This window comes from Musa acuminata, chromosome BXJ3-9, assembly GCF_036884655.1.
Source record: "Musa acuminata AAA Group cultivar baxijiao chromosome BXJ3-9, Cavendish_Baxijiao_AAA, whole genome shotgun sequence".
NCBI classification, from domain to species: domain Eukaryota; kingdom Viridiplantae; phylum Streptophyta; class Magnoliopsida; order Zingiberales; family Musaceae; genus Musa; species Musa acuminata.
This window is the reverse complement of record NC_088357.1, coordinates 42,622,575-42,636,875: the sequence shown is the minus strand read 5'-3', so window position 1 is coordinate 42,636,875 and position 14,301 is coordinate 42,622,575. Positions and strand designations below refer to the sequence as shown.

At 37.7% G+C, this 14,301-nt stretch overlaps 1 protein-coding gene across 4 annotated transcripts in view; it reads left to right on the top strand.

The window, feature by feature from the left end:
• The window catches only part of LOC135650007 (endoribonuclease Dicer homolog 4-like), a 31,810-nt gene that overhangs the window by 8,539 nt on the left and 8,970 nt on the right, over positions 1 to 14,301 (top strand). For all 4 annotated transcript variants that reach the window (XM_065169049.1, XM_065169050.1, XM_065169051.1 and 1 more), the window contains 12 exons: positions 118 to 258; positions 352 to 430; positions 2,769 to 2,833; positions 2,934 to 3,077; positions 3,155 to 3,283; positions 9,490 to 9,607; positions 10,808 to 10,904; positions 12,209 to 12,401; positions 13,085 to 13,245; positions 13,354 to 13,560; positions 13,660 to 13,931; positions 14,019 to 14,293. In XM_065169049.1, coding sequence (XP_065025121.1) covers positions 118 to 258; positions 352 to 430; positions 2,769 to 2,833; positions 2,934 to 3,077; positions 3,155 to 3,283; positions 9,490 to 9,607; positions 10,808 to 10,904; positions 12,209 to 12,401; positions 13,085 to 13,245; positions 13,354 to 13,560; positions 13,660 to 13,931; positions 14,019 to 14,293 — 1,881 coding nt within the window. The remainder of the gene's footprint in view (positions 1 to 117; positions 259 to 351; positions 431 to 2,768; positions 2,834 to 2,933; positions 3,078 to 3,154; positions 3,284 to 9,489; positions 9,608 to 10,807; positions 10,905 to 12,208; positions 12,402 to 13,084; positions 13,246 to 13,353; positions 13,561 to 13,659; positions 13,932 to 14,018; positions 14,294 to 14,301) is intronic.

Sequence of the window (14,301 nt, the reverse complement as noted above, 5' to 3'; positions counted from 1 at the left end):
ATTTACTTCTCGTCATGTTGAATTTCAATAATTCATTATATAATTTTCATTGCAGTGTATGCTTTGGTTTGAGAAGTTTTAGGTACTTGACATATCTTTGCTTCTTTATCTTCGCAGGTGCTTGTTATGACACCACAGATATTGTTGCAAAATTTGTGCCATTGTTTCATTAGGATGGATCTAGTTGCTTTGCTCATTTTTGATGAATGTCATCATGCACAAGCAACCACGAGGCATCCCTATGCACAAATCATGAGGGTATTTCTACTGAGCACTTAAATTTAGTGTTAGCATTTACTTTAGGTGATTGTAACTTACAAGGTTTTCAAATTTATGTTGGCAATTCCATAGGAATTCTACAAAACTAAAGGTGATGGTTCAAAGTGTCCCCGTGTATTTGGCATGACAGCTTCCCCTATCATTGGAAAAGGTAACTACTCTTAGCATATAAAGCTAGGCTCCTGTATATTTTTGATAAATATACTTTTTAGCAAGGTTCACAATTTTGGTCCATATCGGTGTACCGAGCCTTACTTGGTACGGTACGTACCGAGGCATACCAACAGTATGGCTGAAAGGCCCGCATATCTTCCTAGTCCCTAAAAAAGAAACACATTAAGATCCAGCTTCTACACAAGCATTATTCACTACAAGCAAGATCAAATAGATATCCCAACTCTCAAAGCTCGTAGAATTTGTGTGGGGAGAGCAAAGAGGTCCATAGCTCCGATAGCATTAGCACTGAGTACTTGAGCGCATCCTTCAAGTCATTGGAATCCTAACATAGAATAGGAGATTGGGGTCAGACGAGAAGCAGAACAATGTTGGGCGAATGGTGAATGGTGAGGCCCCACAACCTCACAGGGTCCCCTAAGGACATGCAAGAAAAGAAATAGGTTGGTGAACAAGTGAACATGCGAGCAAACTATCATCTTCGATTTGTCAAAGCATAAACTTGGGATCTTGCAAGCAAAAATTAAAACAAACACTTTCTAGGTACTACAAAATACAATGTTAGACTATTAAACGATTGAGCAACAAAGGATCCAAGGCAGTTCTCGATGTACAATTCCTCACGCACAAGTGTCCATGTGACACTATTACAGAACCAACTAATGGATCATCCTTAGAAACTAGCCTGGAGATCGATCTAGCTTGTGCCGCCCAGGTTCTAGAGGTCTAAGTTGGTTGACATTTCACACCGCATCTCTGCCCCAGACACTTCGAGCAAGTTGCGTGATTGAGGCTTCATTTTGGCTAGTTATTTCTTCATACAATGATCGCACACAACTTGTAATTACAAACCGAAAACAATCAAAAGCCAATTAAAATGAGGTTATCAAGCCTTGTAGCCCTTACATGTTATGACATGAACATAATCGAAAAGCATAAACGCTACATCGAACACTTTTGCTATAAAAAATCCATAATATTCTTCTTCACTTATTCCTTCAATGCCATTGTCATGCATCTCCTTGCTTGTTACATATTCATTACTCGTTTTGTTGTATCACACCTTTTAACCCTTACCTGGTCTCTTGATGTTAGTTGTTGAGTAGTCAAACTTTGATTCGTGAATGTTGTTTTGATTTGCCAATCACTAACTCCGATGTGGGGTTGGTCGAGTTATGCCATCTTTATTGTTACATGCGGATCCCTCTTATGAAGGAAAAGAATATATTAGTTTTTTGAAAAAATGGGAGAAATAAAAAAAAACCCTTTTTGAGGGTCTTTTCTTACTAATTTATTAGTATATAAATTACATTTAGATAAGAATAGAGTGTATGTAAGCAAAAAAAAAACCCTAGAGTTTGACCACATGCAAGCTATAATTACAAGCCAGGAATAGCCATAAAAGGCAACAAAATGAGGCTGCCAAGACTACCGCAAGCCCCTTGTATGTTGTCTAATGCATGAAAAAAGGAAAAACACGAATATTACACTGAACACCTTCCCTATGAATAGTTCATGACAAGGTGGTTTGTTTATTTTATGTTACATCTATATATACTGAGCAAATTTTGATTAACCCAGTCTTAATGAAATTGTTTAGTTCACATACTGACCACTTCTAAGACCAGTAAAAACTGATTTGTACACCAACCAGTATAGTCTGGTTTTGAACTTGGCACCATAGAACATACGTGCCAACATTTGCAGTTTCGATACTGTACTCATGTTAGACCACAGTCAGACTGGTATGAGGCCAGTCCATACCGGCGTACTGATACAGAATATGCTGACATACCATGGTACCTAGGGGGAGAGATGGAGAGGAGGAGAGGAGTACTAGGAGACACGGACAGTCTGTGGTGGCAAGAAGCACTAGGGGTGTCACATTCTGGGAAAGATTTGTTAGGATCTTGCCACAATTCCTGTATCTTTCTGTAAGTCAGAGGTTAAAAAAAAAGGTACATATGCGAATTGAGCTGTCTGCATCTTGATTTATGCCCCGACCAATACATACATTTTATTAATATTATGCCGCACTCCATACCAATCTGAGGACAATTTGACTAGCCTTTTAGCCAGAAAGCAAGTAAAATGGTAACGAAGTCAAAATGAAGTACATAGTGAATTACTAGGCTTCACATGATCAACTGCCTGAAGATCATGAGCATTTGTGACAAAAAGTCTCTTATACAAACAATCATTTCTATGAAATATAAATGCTGATTTCATACTTGATTACCTGCCAATTAGGATTGTTTTTGTTATGTTTGATTTGTTTTTGTTTGCTTTCTCTATGATACTTATATGTTTTACAGGAGGAACCGATCTATCAAACTATACCAAATGCATTAACAGTCTTGAGAATTTACTTGATGCGAAGGTAAAATTCATCGTTATGAAATTTGGACTTTGGATACATTTTCCCAGTATTTTCTGATTTATTGTGCTAATGTTGTCGATGTCACTACCTGGGTAAATAGGTGTGCTCTGTTGATGATGAATCGGAACTTGAAGGTTTTGTTGCTTCTCCAGATATTAAGGTCTTCTACTATGGTCCACTTTTCTACACTGCTTCAAGTCTCACTTTCGTTTACAGTAAAAAGCTTGAGGATATAAAAGTCCAGGTTAGTTGTTAAATATCTGTTTTCTCATGACATGCAACTGGGACTCACTTGTATATATATATTTCTGATTTTGGCAGTGCATATCCATGCTTAAAGACAAGTTATGTGATTTTAGAGAGTGTCAGAATCAGACAAAGCTTTTGCATAGGTTGCATGATAACATCATTTTCTGTCTTGAGCAGATTGGACTTTTTGGAGCTATAAGAGTGAGTCTGTTTGTTTGTTACTTTTCTGCTTAATTTTGTTAGTTGCTTTTTACTTTCTACCTTTATTTATTCTTTGAGAAAACATTTTTTAAGATGGCAAATATTTTTCTTAAAAGCATTATTATAATCTTTCTTCATTATGTTAAGGTCTTGCTTTTAGTGGATTTATGTTTTACTATATGGTTCTAGTATCATACATTGACTATTTTCTTATTATATTTCCATTTATACTCTTACCGACTTCTCCTGCTGAAGTTCTTTTCTTTGAAGTGGTACTGGTATTCTGTCTCTCCTATTTTTAATGAACTTCGTTACATTATATTATACAGAACAGTGATTTAAAAAGCGCTAGGTGTCAAAAGGCGCTAAGGTCCAAAAACGTTTGAGGCGCTAGGCACTTGCCCGAGCGAAGCGAGACGCTAAAATATAAAAATATATAATATAATTAATAAATATAATTATCTTGAAACCTAATAATAATTTCAAATAAATAAAAATTAATAGTATTAAAATCAAAATAATATATTATTAATCTAATAAATACAAATACTATTATTAGTATACTGTTAACACTATACTGTATACTGTTAATAGTATACAGAAGAAGAAGAAGGGAGAGGAGTGTAAGGGGGTGCTAACTGAGAAAAGAGGAAGCGACAGCGGGAGCGGGAGTGTAAGGAGGCAGTGACAGCGGGAGTGTAAGGAGGCAGCAGGAGCGGTGAGCAGCGGCGAGCAGCGGGAGCGGGAGCGGCAGCGGCAACGAGCAGGGTTAAGGGTTGGCCAGCGACAGCTGATATCGGTTTTAGTTGGTTCGATTAAACCAACTAACCATCAGAGATCGAACCAGACCTAAAATCCTGGTTCGGTCGCCTGGTTTAACCTAGGCGCTCGCCCGAAGCGCCCAACGCCTGGGCTCGGGCGAGTGCCCAGGCGGTGCCTCTTTGAAGCGCACCGCCTGGAAGTGAAGCGAGGCGCTCGGGCCTCGCCTTGCCTCGCCCAAGCGCCTAGGCGAGCGTCCGAGCGCCTTTTTAAATCACTGATATAGAGTTCTTATTATATGCTCTTCCTATTTCTCTCGTTTGGAGTTCTCTTTTACATGCCTCATCCTGAGACCTCCAAGTTGCTCTTGCATCTCAAATGATTGATTCCTGTAATGTTCAAGTATTTATTTGACCAATAGAACTAAATCAATCAAATGGAACTACTTAGGTTGACAAAGTAGCCATCCAATTTGTAAGAGATTAATTTCACCAACCCCGACGTAGGAATTTTTTGATATTTTTGTGGGTGTGAATATCACTGGTAAGCATCTCAGGGGATCTTTTCTGGATATTTTTCTATATTGATTTGATAAAACTAGGAAGAAGGATACTTTCTATTTGCATTATGTTCAAGAACTCTTTTTACTATTAGGAATGCTCATGGGCTGTTTTCTAGTATGAATGCCTATGGACACGAAATATTCAAAAATATGTGTACTCATGTACACAAAATAGTAAAATATGTTGGAACATTTTTTACTATTATGAATGCATATGAACATGGGAAAAATACTGTTAGGTGTCTTGTGTTTGATCGATGATCATCGAGTACCTTTTAAATTGAAATTAGTCTTGGGTGGTTAAGAAATAATAAATTCAAATTTTTTGTGTTGCTAAGATGAGAATACTGAGGGGATGTGGAGTTACTAGGGAAGATAAGATAAGAGATGTTCTCGTTCATGAATAATTAGGTGTAGCTTCGATATCAGATAAAATGAGAAATAAAATCATTTAAGATGATATGATATGATATGATATGAGCTATGTACTAAGGTTTGCCATTTTGTGTATTAGTATTGTTAAAGGCGCCAGATGCTAAAAGGCGTTAAGGCTCTAAAACGCTCGAGGTGTTAGGCGCTTGCTTAGGTGCTCGCTTGAGCAATGCAGGACACTTGCCAATAGAAAAATATAATAAAAAAGAAAGACGACGACGACAACAACAATAACAACAAAGCCGTAAGTCCTACTTATAATTAAGAATAATAATGATTAATATAAAAATTAGACAAAATATAAATTTTATATCAATGCACAATCAAATTATCACCACTAGAACATTGGTAATTCATTTAACATATATAAAGCATTAAAGTATTAAATTTACCAAATATAATAACAAAAATAACAAAACAAAAGAAAATTAACACAAAAAGTCCAAGAATTATAACAATGATAATTTAAAATTCTAGTTGTGGTAAATTCAATAATTAATGGGGTTGTCAGGGAGGGAAATAGGAAAAGGAGAGAGGGGGAGACGGAGGAGGCGGTACCATCAGTCGTCGATGATGTTGAGAGTTGTCGGGAGAGAGAGAGAGATAGAGACAAGGGGGGTCAAAAGGAGAGAGAGCGAAGGGAGAGGGGAGGTGATACTGTTAGGGAGAAGTAGAGGGAGGGGGAAGGGGACTGTGCATTGGCCTTCGGGGTTGTTGGGAATCATCAGGAGAGAGAGGTACCATAAGAGGTGGAGGGAACAACATGACGAGAGAGAGAGACGAGAGGGAGGTACGACCATGAGATGTGGATGGGATAGCGCAACAGGAGCACGAGGATTAGCACTGATGGAAGGTGGAGAGGAATGGAAAGAGGGAGAGGGAAAGAGTAGAAAGAGGAGAAGATACCTTCGTCCGCGAGGGGAGGCATTGCCGGCTCGCACACAAACATTAGTCGTCAGCTTGCACACTCGCTCGAAAGAGCTGATTCGGTTGCCTTGTACACAGACGAAGACAACACGACAATTATGTTAAAGCAAGAGGAGTAGGTCACACATGAATATAGGGGGGCTGGGGACGGGGGATTAGTGAGCTGGATTATCTGGTTTGGTTGAACCGAATCAGTTATTTCGGGTTTAACTCAAGCTTGTTTAAAGCTGATTTGGGCTAGGCAAGTGCTTGGGCCGCCCAACACTTGTGCCCAAGCACACACCTAAGCAGCGTCCAGTTGAGGGTGCTTGCCCGACTCTTATTTGAGGCACTCGGGCCTCGTCTTGCCTGGGCGCCTAGGCGAGCGTCAGAGTGCTTGTTGATTTCACTTAGTAGTTTGTCGATAAGGATTTGGACCGGCAGGGTCTGTCGTACCGAGCCGTACCGCTCGGTACGGGCGGTATGTACCAGTCCGACAGGTTTTTGGTACGCGGACCGACTGTTACCAGTCCGAGGCACTGTAGCACTGTAGCAGTACTACAGTACTCGGTACATCCAGGTGTACCGCTCGGTATACCGTACCGTACCGGTACCGAGCCCAGGTCGAAATACTGGTACGGTACGGTATTGCGAACCTTGTGGACCGGTACCATTTGAGTCCACATTGTTGTTCCTAGATTCATTCCTAGTGCTGGAACATTGGTACCGAGTTTCAGAAAAATCTGAAGAAAAAAAAAAAAAAACAACTGTCCGATGCTCGTATAAGTCCTCTACTAAGCATATTGAGCATACTATTTGGTTTATCTTGGTTTGTGTATCAGGACAGGTAAATACAGATTGAATCGTACTATACCAGGTGGTATTATAAATCTTGTTAAGAAGATCTTTAGATGTTGTAACTGGAAGAGGTAAAACAATCATTATTAATGGTACGAGAGGAGAGATAGAAGGAAAGCTAAAAAGACTACATAGAAAGTATAAATAAATATTTAAATATTCTTAATTTTAACTAAGGATATGATATTTTACAAGGTTCAATGGCGGAAAAAGATCTTGTAGTCGACCCAAATAGTTGGGACATAATGGCTTTGCTGTTATCTTGGTGACAGATCAGCAAGTTAACATAGCCGTAGAGATGATTCTTAATAAAAAGGGTAAAAAGTGTAGTGTTTTTATGTAGTTATTGTTCAAGCTAAAGACCAAATTTTGAAAATCAGTTCTAGATTGACCTTTTGAAAGTATGTAGGCAGAATTTGATGCTAAATTAAAGGAAGTGAAGGCAAATGTTGGTTTTATGCCAGAACATCATTATGTAATTTGGGAACCCTTCGTTGCTATGAGATTTCTTTTCTTGGCTTGGTAATACCAACGATGAAATTGCTAAAAAAGGCATGGGCATGGTTCAGGATGCATATTATCTAGGAAGCATTGTGGAATATCTAGGAAACTCATCATCCCTTTGCTTAATCTATCAGTTTCTGTTGCATGTAAGCTATGTAAGCATATCTATGATGGTATCTTTACTATGTTTAAGTGACTTTGTGGTGCTAGAATATGGTCACTTTTAACCAAATATTTGCTGGTCCTATTCTGGAAGTTTGACGAGGGTTATTTGTTTGATGTTATAGGCCATACCTTTAAAACTTCATGAACTGTATATATTTCCATGATATAGAGACCAGTGGTGTCAAAGGCGCTAGGCACTAGAAGGCGCCAAGCTTTCAAAGTGCTGGACTCGCTTGAGTAAAGCAAGGCACTCACCAATATAAAAATTATAAAAAATATAATTAAGGAGAAAAACAATCATTAAAATTAAAATTAGATAATATATGAGTTTTATATTATTTCATATTCAAAACATCACCACTAATACATCCCAATAAATTCATTTAACCATCCGTTAAGCACTAAAATACTATATTATTTAAATCAAATAACAAACTTAAAACTTTATTTGCCATGATTCAAGATGTTAACTATAGTGATACTTCAAAATACTGGGAATGACAAATTTAATTCTTTAAACCAAGGTATGCAATACCATACCGTACCGGTGTTTCGAAGTTGGCTCAGTATGGTATGGTACCGGCATACCGAGCGGTACACCAGGGCATACCGAATAATTTTATATATTTTTTTCATACTGTAGCATTGTAGCACTGCTACAGTATAATACTGTAGCACTGTAGCGGTACCGGGCAGTCTACGTATCAGTATGTCGTTGGATCGGTACGTACCCCCCGTACCGGGCGGTACCATTAGGTATTGCATACCATGCTTTAAACAATCCGTGGGCTATAATTAACATTACTATTGAATTCAAGAGTGATCAGGACTGTTGGGGAAAGAAAGAAGTTGAGGAAAAATTAGAGAAAAAGAAGGCTCGGCGGCTTTGCTAGGGAGATGAAGAGAGGGGGTGAGGATGTCAGCCATGGCTAATTGTAGCAAAGGACTATTAGAGGGGAGAAGCACGAAGGAGGGAGGTTGTCAAGAAGGCTAGGGGCAATGACGTAAGAGGATGATGCGAACAAGGGAGAATGACAGTGAAAAAAAAGCATAGCGGGGAAGGGGAGAAGCTCGAAGGAGGAGGGAAGAGGGAGGGGGTTGTCGGGGGCACTCAATAGGGGTGATGGTGGAGGAGAGACAACAAGAGGAAAGGAGAAGGAGCGGTTGGGGGTGGGGGGAGGGGGGGGGGGGTGAGGAGCTATGGCCGCGGGTTAAGGGGAGACGATGACGACAAGGAAAAGCGAGTAATCACGAGAATGAGAATAGGTTTCTTCCTCCAACGGACCTGCGACACAGGTTGGGTGGTGGGACTTGGCTTGGTTGAACCATTTGTAACATATCGGTTCAACTCAAGCCAAGTTTATTTCAATTAGGTTTCAAATTGGGCTAGGTGAGCGCTTGGGCCGCCTAGCGTTTGGACCTAGGCATGTGCTTAAGCGGCACCAAATTGAAGGTGCTCGCCCAACCCCTATTTGAGGCACTCGAGCCTCGGCACGTCTGAGCGCCTTTAGATATCACTCGTAGAGAATAACTAGAAATTGCACCTTCTTGTTGATAAAGGATAGAAAATGGTTTTTGAACTTCGATCTTCTTGTTTTAGCTTAAGAGCAGGTAACAATTCCTAGGTCTATCAGCTCAGTTGTTATCAAGGATTTATGCATATCCAATACATTGTTATTGCCTGATTCCTGGTATATGACATTCTGCATGAATCAGCTAGCTGGTCTCCAACCCAACAAAAGAGAGAACTTACATTGACAGGAATGTAGGCAATATTTAATTCTGTTGAACTTCTAGATGCCGATTTTTTCAACAAACCATATTTACTAGCATACAAATCCATTTTTTTTCTTTGATAAAACTGCTGTGCTCAATTTTTGTTTATATTTATGTATGATATGGTCTGCTCTTCTTGTAATAACTCTATATAATTGTTGCATGCATACATGCATCTAAGATTTCTTTATTTTTATGCTGATGAAAGATTAATTTTTCTGTTCTTTTCTATTATTTGATAAAGGCTGCAAGAAAAGCTGACATGCCAGAAACAGAGATTGTCAGTATTAACAATGACAACTTCCTTATAGATCAATATTTAACTAAGGCATTGTCTATTTTAATTGGTGACTTATTGGATGGTATGTTTCCCTTCTTCTCTTTTAAGTTGCATATATTTCTTGTTCAATATATCTTTTTTGTTGTTGTGGTATAATCTTGAGAACTTTCATGGGCAGTCTTTCTTTTGGAATATTTATTGATGACACTATGAGCAGACTTACTTTTAGGGCATTCTCATCATGGTATTGGTATAATTATGATTAGAATTTTACTAATCATGAGTGATATGGTTGATTTTAAGAAACTTGCAGATGGTATAAATACTTGAGAGAGAGAGAGAGAGAGAGAGAGAGAGAGAGAGAGCTAGAGTCCTTCATATCCTGCAGTGGATAACTTTGGTTGGTTGACTAGAAAATGGCATAGAAAGAGGTGAAGCTAGTTAGTACTTAGTACTCAGTATCATTGTTGATATCCTCTCGATACAGCTTATGTTGTGTGGTTCATTTTATACTTCCAAGTGACAGTCCTTTATGTTTTACTTGGTGTTGTCTTGTCGTTGAATTTCTGGACAATCTGCAATAACTATCTCGAAGTTTCATGAAATTTTTGGCTGTTGCCAATTTTAGTTAGGAACATAAAGCTGAGGATTCTCTCTTTCATGCCATAACTTGCAATGGAACTTTCAGGCTATGATTCTGCAATCATCTATGTACCTTATAATTGAGTAGTACGTGCCTTTTAGATAGTTGATAAAATTCTTTCCAAGTTACATGAACTTTTAATTTGGGCTTCAGTTGCTTTTGCATTTCTTAGTGTAATATATACTGCTGCCTTCAATTATGCAATAATGTTCACTATTGTGCTACAACCTTTCATCACCTGGATACTGCATTTGTTTTAGAATATTGTGGTAAAAATAGATGTTATTTGGTTTCATTTGGTATAAAACAAATATGAACAACTTGATGACAGAACATGGTCTAGTAATGAAGACATAAATCAATAGGGTTCGTTATACACTGTAAGACTCTTCAGAACCTTTGGCCATTGGACTTGTTCTTTCTTGACGATTTTGATTGGATTGGAGTCAGGTTTTTTTTGTTGCTCATATAATTTTTTAGTTTTTCTATAATTTTTTTTTATCTACATACTTCTACAAGTAAATAAAACAGGAAAAAGAATTTTCCGAGATAATTTTGCTAATCTTATTATGCAAATTATTTTATTTTCATACATTTGATTTATACTTGTGTAACGAAGTATTGTTTGCAATTAATTAGGTAATAATGATGTTGATTCTTTAACCATCGGAGCTTTAGAGGAGCCATTCTTCTCAAATAAGTTGGCAGTTCTTGTTGGTATTCTTGCATCCTATAGGTATGCTTGATTTTTTTATTAATTTTTATAGTGGATCATAGGAATGCTTCATGACTCCTATCTGTTGTCTTCTTTGTTAATGTTCAAAGTTTTCGGAGTGAAAGATACTTCAGGTACCAGCTATATATTATACCTAGTGATTTAAAAAGCGCAAGGCGCTAAGATCCAAAAATACCTGAGGCACTAGGCCCTCGCCCGAGCGAAGTGAGACGCTAAAATATAAAAATATATAATATAATTAATAAATATAATTATTTTAAATTTTAAATAAAATATATTATACTATATATTGTTAACCAAGGTAAGCAATACTGTACCGTACCGATGTTTCGAGGTTGGCTCGGTATGGTACGGTACCGGCATACCGAGTGGTACACCAGGGCTTACCGAACGATTTTAAATATTTCTTCCTCTTACTGTAGCACTGTAGCACCGGTATGTTGTCGGACCGGTACGTACTGCCCGTATCGGGCGGTACCATTCGAAATTGTATACCATGCTGTTAACAGTATACTTGCGAAAGAGGAGACGCGAAAGAGAAGAGAAGAGTGTAAAGGAAGACCGAGGGTGCACATGCATCTACCAATGCCACTATATTTGGAATTCAATGAGTTTATGCATAAAACCTCCTAATATGGATTCTACAATCAATTAAATAACAAAGTCATGATTGGCGCATCTTAAGGAAAACATATCAAGGAACAACATGATAATGATTTACATCTCACTGATCTCACCTAGCATATCTTTATTGAGGCACAACTCCACATGTTCCTCTAAGGACAACTTCATGATGAATTCTACCACTCAAACATAGTTGACCAACACAATCAATGTTTGCTTGTGAGAAAATGAGAGTAAGGAGACATTGATGGTTGCAAGGGTTATATATAAGTTTCCTGTTTGGGCTTAGTTTATGTTGTCGTAACTACAACCATAGTCTAATGGGCTTTGAGCCTAGTAATGTTTAGTTCCGACAGGCCTGAGTCACTGGCCAACTACATATATTTTTCTTTAGCACCATTCTGATGTGCATCTTATACTGCATGTTTTTTGTGACTGACACATGCTTTATAATTTCAAGGCATGATTTGATTAATGTGATCAACTTGGAAATCAGGGTTGTTGGACATTGTTAGATTTTTGGGTGCATTGATGATGGTTCTATCTTTCAATCTTTGCAAGAACTTACATGAGCATGTGTCTGACTAGATTATTTACTCTGTAAGAGCAAAATTTTTCTTGTTGAAGTTTTCTTATGATATTCTATCTGAAAATTTATGAAACCTTTGTGTTTTTTATAGGCTACAAGCAACCGCAAAATGTATAATTTTTGTGAAGAGAATTATTGTTGCAAAATCGTTAGCATATATCCTTGGGAGCTTAGAGTCTCTTAAATTTTGGAAATGTGAGTTCCTTGTGGGTTGTCATGGTGGAAAAGAGAGCATGTCTCGTGGAAAGATGAACACCATTGTTGAAAGGTTTTCTTCTGGGGAGGTACCATTCTGAAGATTCCTAGTGATAATGTTCCCTGATAAAACTTTTGTAGTGCATGTTATTTACAGGATATGCTGATCTATCACATACAGTTGATTATAGTATTATGCAATTATGTGCGAAGTAATTGGAAAATATACTTAAGTCATGTGGGCCAGTGGGTTCTTCTGGAACTTTATGCATTCAAATTGGAGCGAAGATTGTGTTGTGAACATAACATATGTACGCCTTAGAATTCTGTGAGAACATTTTATTTAGATCACAAGCAAAGCAAGTATTACTGCATATTTCTTTCACTTACATTTTGCTGGATGTGTCAACTTGTGAACCATATGGTCAAACACTGCAGTACTTGATTTAGTTGATGATAACTAGAAAAGACAATTCTTTAAAAAATACCCACTTATCTAATCTGTAATGTATAAATTGCATATAACCATACACCACTTATCTATTCAGCAGCAAAACCTTTTTTTTAACATTTCACATAGCAAGTATGTTTAACTTACAGGTAAACACTATCTGTTTCATTCTATGCTAAGGAAATAGCAAATATATCAGCACAAAATTCTAAGAAAATTTGAAAAGAATCTTTTATGTGATGTATTGGAATTTATATTATTCTATTATGTACCTTAGCTGATAAGTTTTGATTTCATTTGTTGCTTTGATAAACATACTAGGTGAATCTTCTGGTTGCTACTAATGTAGCTGAAGAAGGACTTGATATTCAAACCTGTTGTCTTGTTGTGAGATTTGATCTGCCCGAAACTGTAGCAAGTTTTATACAGTCTAGAGGACGTGCTCGGATGACAATATCCGAATATGTGTTTCTCGTAGAGAGGTGCTTTATCTGTTTGGCTGAAAATGTTTTCTGAATCATGTGCATTTGATATATTTTCTGCAGACTGATAATAGTATGGCCTTAATTTCCGTGATCTCACTATCTCAGAGGGAATGAACGTGAAGGAAAACTGCTGAATGATTTTATGGCTGGTGAGGATATCATGAACAAGGAAATTACCAGTAGAACATCAAGCGAAACCTTTGATGATTTGGAGGAGGTTAACTATAAAGTCAGTAGTACTGGTGCCTCAATCAATACAGGTTGTAGTGTTTCACTCCTCCATCGTTATTGTGACAAACTTTCACGGGATAAGTACGTAACTATTTTGAATCTTTCATGACCAGATTTGGCCATCTGAAGTTCCTGCGAATTTTGCAGTCTGTGTTGTTTCACTGTAACTTAATTTTGCAGATATTTCACTCCTTCACCTAAGTTTTATTACATCGATGACCTAAATGGGACTATCTGCAGAATTATTCTTCCACTAAATGCTCCCTTGCGTCAGGTTGATGGTCTACCCTGCTTCTCAAAAGATGAAGCTAAGAGAAATGCATGTTTGAAAGCATGTAAAGAGCTTCATGAGAGAGGTGCTTTGACAGATTATCTTTTGCCTGATATAAATCCTCGAAGAAAGATTGGACCAGCAACACACCATTCTGAGTATAATAGCAACAGCATTGAAGGTTTGACTGTTTAATTCACATAGCTTGTTGAAGTTTTAGTGTTATTGGTGTCCAGTAACCATTTACTTCTAATTTTTTTTGGTCCAGATGAATCTTCAAGAGAGGAGCTTTATGAGTTGCTAGTACCAGCTGCTCTTAGAAGATCATGGTCTAATGATGATACTAACATAAATTTGCATTTTTATTATATTAGATTTATCCCTAAGCCAAAAGACAGACAGTACCGGATGTTTGGTCTTTTTATCAAGAATCCTCTTCCTCAAGAAGCTGAAAGTTTAAAAGTTGATTTACATCTTACCCATGGTAGAATTGTTGAGACAACACTCACTCCTCAAGGGATGACAACATTTGACAAAGAGGAGGTAAAGAA